We start from the raw sequence: 6,420 nt of genomic DNA on the forward strand, positions 1-6,420 counted from the left end.
AGGCCAGAAGAGAGAAATGGATCTGTTCAAACTGGAGTTGAGAATCACCTTGTCAATGCTAGGGAACCAAGTCCGGGTCCTCTGCAAAAGAAGCAAGTGTTCTTAATAGCTGAAGCATCTATACAGCCTTGATTCCTAATTGTACAATATGTACATCCCAATGATCGTTTGTAGGGCTATGTATGGCAAACTCTGTCTTATTTGGGAAAATCCCCACTAAGTGGGAGCTCTTCATGGACAGACTGATTGCATGAGAGGGTGGCACAAAGTCTCATAATTAATACCTGGATACATAGTTTGCTGGATAAATGAATGTAAGCTACATCCATGTTCCCCCCCCCCACACACACACACACATTCCTTTTGTCCCATGTTTCTCAGTGCTACCGTCATCCAATGTGAGAAAAGCTCATCGGATTATCAGAGATACCACCTGTGCTGGAGCTGAGCAAACACCACATCGGGTTCCTCTGATCCCGGGCTCTCAGACAAGCAGAGGTGACAGTGGAGGGAGGGGGTGATGACATCCCAGGCTTAACCCCTCCTCCAGTGCTGCAGCCCTTATGAACTCAATGCCAACTGATCAGGCCCTTTCCAAAACAGCCAGATACTGATTCCGAATTCCCCACGGATCTAGACTCCCCCTACTCCCACTCTCATTATCTCTTCCTCGGATCCCCCTCCACCCAACCTCTGGCAGCCCCTTTAGGATCCCACAAGATATTTCACATCACACTAGAATTTCTTTGGAATGGAGGAGACTGGTCGAAGCAAGGTTACAAAGTAGAGGAGGCCAGTCCTGTCTCAGGAAGCGGAGTCCACTTCAGTGGCGCCTCAGCTTTGCCCCACCCCCGCCCCCACCTCGCCCCCGCCACACTCCAGTGACCCAGTCCTTTTCTGACCCCCTCTCGTGGGAACCCATTACCCTACTCCGTTGCTGCACCTGTGCTGAGGGCAAATGGAGCATCATCGTTTCAGGTGCGGGGTGGACGCTGCCTAGAGACTAGGGAGATGACCAAGCTGCCTGCTCCCTATCTTTCACCCTAGTCAGGGCCAGAGCTAGAACCCTTACCACACCTCAACTCAGTTCATTTAGTGCAGTTCTCACCTCAATTCCCAGCCGCCCCCAATGCCCTAGTCCACTCTAACCCTTTTCCTTGTACAGTCTTCATTGTGAGCAACTGCGGCCCTCCAGGACCCCCCAAAGCCTAGGTTTGGAGTTTCAGATAGGAGGTGGGATGTCCAGAGGCAGAAGCTAGCCTTCACGAAAGAGCTAAGGTAGCTGATACTGTGGTTGTCATTGCGGCCACTGCGGCCACTGCGGCAGAACTCGGTAACTGCGGCTCCAGACAAACTAAGGCACCTGCTCTGTAGCGGGGACCCTGGGACACAAGCCGGATCACCACCGCCATCACCACGTCTTCTAAACCACCAAAGGAAGATGCTGGAGCCCACAGCAGCTACCCCATCACGCCATCCCCTCCTGCAGGCGCACGTGTAAACACACACACACACACACACACACACACACACACACACACACACACACACACACACACACACACATGAATTCCCAGAACTGGGGACATTTGTATGAGAGGTGGGCAGAAAAAAAAAAGACATTTCTAAGAGAAGAAGGGAGAACCTAGCGCGGGGGCGAGCCTGGAGTGCAGTCACCCAGGAGCGCGCGCGCGGAACTCTGGAGCCGAGGAGGCGCGCCAAGAGTCACCTGGTGGGGCAAAAGCCGCCCAGAGCCTGGGACCGGCTGGGGCTAAGGGAAGGCTGGTGGCGGAGTGGAGGAGTAGGGGCCAGGGCAGGGGGCGGAAACTAGGAGGGGCTAGCGATGTGGTGGGCGGGAGCCTGAGCGAGCAGCGCCGCCGGAGCAGGTGGAACCGGTGCTGGAGCTCGCTTAGTGGAGCTGAGTGGGACTTCACAGGAGCCATGGATCTGCTCAAGCTGAACCGCAGCTTGCAGGGACCAGGACCCGGGTCCGGGTCTTCTTTGTGCCGCCCGGGTGCCTCCCTCCTCAACAGCAGTAGCGCCGGCAACCTCAGCTGCGAGACCCCTCGTATCCGCGGAACCGGGACCAGAGGTGGGTGCCTCCCTAAGCTCTTCTCACTGCACCACACAGCACTATTCGAGAACCCTTTCGACCTCTACACTGTCAGCTGCCCATAGCTTTCCCTGGTAGGAATTCCTCGGCTCCCACCCAGGTCCCTCCCCTCCACACACTTGCTCCCAAGCTCTCCTGACTCCAACACCTTCACACCGTGCTTCAGAGCCCTGACCTCTTCGTACTTGCCCTGCCATTAGCTACCCAGATCATCCCCAAGTTAAGCATCACACAGCCGGGAAGCAAGGACCTCTTCTTGCCAGAGGGTCTAGCTTTCTTTTCCAGTTTACGGAGCCAGTACCTAGGGAGAGAGAGGCAGGAACCAGGGAAAGAAAGGCAAAAGAAGGAGACTGGGCCGGTGAGGGTAGAAGCTCTCTGGACTGCATGACTAAGAGTTGTAATCGTCTCCCACTACCCCAGCCTTCCCAAGAAAAGATTCTCAGATCTGAATTTAGCTGGCACTGGGGGATGTTACCTTTCTTGTTTCATTTGTCCCCAAACTCCTCTGCTACCAGGGTCAAGTCCTTCATCTACCTAGTACCTTCTCTGTCTCTCTGAAGGTCTCCAAGCCCCTCCCAAAGCACCCCAAGTGTCACTTTTCTCACTTGCCCAGAGCTAAATCCCCCTGGCAACAGTCACCCCATTTCTTTGTGTCACCTTCCCTTCCTACTGCTTTCCCTCATCCCGGCTTCGAAATGACTCATTCCTTCCATCAGTAGCATCTTCGTTGCTTCAATGAACATCTTTAAATGTATCCCCCCCCATTCCCCATATTTGCTTCCAATGTTTAATGAACATTTGCTAGGCTTAGCACTGGGGACACCAAATGAACTAGACACAGCCTGCAGTCTCAGCAGTCTTCAGCCAAGTGCACAAGGACAGAGACGGGGGGGGGGGGGGTATCACTGCCTGGAAATCACACAAGAGGGTCTGGTTGTAATATGGACACCCAAAGGAATTGGGGGTCTGGTAACTTCACTGAGGGTGGGGGGTGGAACCTAGGAGCTTGGGTTCAGTAAATGGAAAGGGAAGGAAGGAGCTGGATTCTATGTTCGAGACGTAAATATTGAAATAAATTATAAATCTACATATTTACTCAGCCCATGAAACAATTCATGCTTCCTCAGTTTGGCTTTTACCCACTGTCACTTAGACTCTTTAATTCAGAAAATATTTATTGAACCAGAAACTGTGCTAGGCAACAAGGATAGAGTTTAACAAAACTGACACAGCCCTGCTCCGAGTTTATGGGGGGGAAACAGACAAGTAAGCCAGGAGTGACAGCAGGAAGAGAAGAGACACAGTGATATACAAGAGGGGCATCTCCAGCCTGCTTTGCCCTTGGGGCTGAAGACAGGTTTCCTGAGATAGGGATATGATCAAGTAAGGGAATAAGACTAAGAGCTAAGTGACGGAGCAGAAGAGGCATAAAATGTCTTAGGCGAAGACAGCCTGTCTAAAAAGCTTCAAGTTTAAGGCCGTAGCATGTTTGTTCAGTACAACACAGTTTTTGAATGACTGGAACATGTACCATTGAAGGTACCTGATAACACTTAGGCTGAACCAACCTAGAGTATATTTAGGGAGCTTTATAGCCCTTGCTATAGTGTGTAGATTTTATCCTGAGGCATTGGGATCCACGGAATAGTCTATGCTGTCAGGGTTAATTGCATGGTGTTGAGATTGAGATGGAATGCAGAAGGATACTTTAGAAAACTATTGCATTACACAGATCTGGCTGGAAGACGATGCTAGCTCAGAAGGAGGGGCTGGCAGTACGGATGCAGAGAAGAAGATGGATCTGAGAGCCACTTCTAGAAATGGAATCAAAAGAACCTGAACATTGGTTAGAAGTAGAGAGGGCGGATGAGGTCAAGGGATGAAATCCAGTTTCTGGTTTAGGAAACTGAAAGGATGTGGATGGCCTATCACAGAAAGACAACCAAGGAGGGGCTGGGTATGCACTTCATATGACAGCACTTGCCTGCAACTACAAGCATTCAGCTCCTAGTAACAAAGGACCAGAAGAAGTTTTGGAAGAAGGGATTATTGGAACCCATAGCATTCAAAAAATGCTGGTTACTCACCAAAGCTGTTGAATCCTGAGATCTGGAACTTACCTTGGAGATCTGAGCTGGAAATGTAGACTTGAAAAGTCTTCACCTGGAGGGAGGGGGATACTGGAAACCATAGGAATAGGCAAAATGCTTTTTAAAAATATTGTGTAAAATGAGAGCAGGGAAGCTGAGAGAGGACCCTAAAGAAGGCTGGCATTTAAAAGCAAGGCAGAGGAGGGAAGGTCCGCAAGGAGATGCAAATGAAACACAAACAGTAGCTGTGTCTTTGCAGAATGTGAGAGAGTCTCAGCTGCGGTCCAGTGAGGGGTGCCAGTTATTGCTATGATGCATCAGAGATGAACACAGTAGCCACACAGCAGTGTGGTTCATATTCAATAACTAGTTCTGAGGAAGTGATGTGGATACCAAGACATGACTCAGAAGGAGGAGGACTGGGCCACAGAGAAGGGGTTGCAAGAAGTGAACAAGAATGGTTAGGCAAAATGTCCAAGAAGTGAGGGAGAAAGAAAAAATAGGACAGTGGTAGAGATGTTATGGGTTTGAGGAAAAGTAGGGAGGCAGCAGAGCATTTCTTTTTGTTTCTTTTCTTTTTTACTTTTTCTTTCTTTTTCTTTTCTTTTAAAAACAGGATCTCAAAATAAAGGGTTCAATTTATTTTTCTGTATTTACCCCTAGAGTAGCAAGGACTACAGATTTGCTACACCGTGGGTGTTTAAAAGCAGAAAACAATCAAGAGAGATGTTAATGGTTCTGATACAAAAGAGGGCATCCAGTAGAGCAAGGGTCATTGAAGAACAAGGTGTTCAGAGCCTATTCAAGGACCAGCCTCATTTGTCTGATTGTTGTTGTAGGCGTACATCAGACCATTGCCTGGGTGCTCACACATCTTGTGCAAAGACTGTTGGCCAGTCTCACTGAAACAGGAACCCCAGAGATGCACTTGTCACCTGGGCTCTTTACAACAAAAGAGGGAAATTTGTATGCTGCACACTTTATTTTTAGATGAATCTGTGACTTTACCATCAGCTCAGATGCTGTCCACAGTAAAATGCCCAACACCAACACTCACATCAGTATCATCCACAGTCACTTAGAAGTCATGTGTCTGTCACATGCTACCCTTCTTTTGTTATTACCTACAAAGTATCACATCTTTCCCATGACTGCTTAAGTAAACCTTCTCCAGATCTCACCCAGAAAATCATGGAGTATCGTTCTTAAGCACTCAGATATTTTCAGCAAAGACTGTATGTTCACTCGAGTTCTCAGCTATTTCACACAATCAAGATTAACATCTTAACTGAGCTAAATGTGTTAACATCTGACATTTATACTCACTTAAATAGTGCCCACACATCATTGGTATTACTACCACCTCCTCTGTCAAATCAGAACTACCATCACTTGATTATTCTCCTTTTCACATTCAGAGCTCTGCATATAAGCCATGCTTCCTGAAGATGTCACCTGCAGAAATGTTATTTAGTCTTGGCTATTATCTTTGCTTATTCTGATGTCACCACAGTTACTCAGGTGTTCTTTAAACTTAAATGTGGCGTGAATTCAACCTGATATTACCCTCAGACATGTAGATGACACCTCTCTCCAATCATCTCACAGAGAAATAAGGGTTACCTCCGCCTACCTCTAGAACACGAAAGCATCACTCAGTGTTCTGCTGTTACCAACGCACCCATGCATATGACCTCTGCATCCTTGCTTAGGGCCACTAACACTTGGATGTTTCCCACACACCACACTGAGCTACTGTCCTCAGTTGAACACTATTCATGTTCACAAATACTATGCTGACACCTCTGTTTGTGAGTAACCAGAACCAGCACAGCAGGCGAAGGCCTTGGCTGCTTTAGTTCTGTGAAGTCATTTTTAGAAAAGCCTGTTTGTTTTGGTTTTGTTTTTAGATAGGCTATCATGTACCCTCTCCTGGTCTTGAACATCTGATCTTTCTGCCTCCAATCCTTGGGATTACAAGCATGTTCCTTCATACCTGGTTTAGAGGATGCTGGGGATCAAACCCCTGGCTTTGGATAAGCTAGGTAAGCTCTCTACCAACTGAGCCACATTCTCAACTCAAGTTTCAGATGTTGTCTTGATTCTTGTACTCACATTTCTCTGCCATCATCTGGATGATCTCACACACACACATTCTCTCTCTCTCTCTCTCTCTCTCTCTCTCTCTCTCTCTCTCTCACACACACACACACACAC

The 6,420-nt window shown here is 48.2% G+C and overlaps 1 protein-coding gene across 1 annotated transcript in view; it reads left to right on the plus strand.

The window, feature by feature from the left end:
• Window positions 1-1,658: 1,658 nt before the first annotated feature.
• Cckbr (cholecystokinin B receptor) overlaps window positions 1,659-6,420 on the plus strand; it is a 10,635-nt gene continuing 5,873 nt past the window's right edge. Inside the window, exon 1 of the mRNA XM_021213166.1 lies at window positions 1,659-2,092. Coding sequence (XP_021068825.1) covers window positions 1,942-2,092 — 151 coding nt within the window. The 5' untranslated portion in view covers window positions 1,659-1,941. The remainder of the gene's footprint in view (window positions 2,093-6,420) is intronic.

This window comes from Mus pahari, chromosome 1 (genome assembly GCF_900095145.1).
Source record: "Mus pahari chromosome 1, PAHARI_EIJ_v1.1, whole genome shotgun sequence".
NCBI lineage: Eukaryota > Metazoa > Chordata > Mammalia > Rodentia > Muridae > Mus > Mus pahari.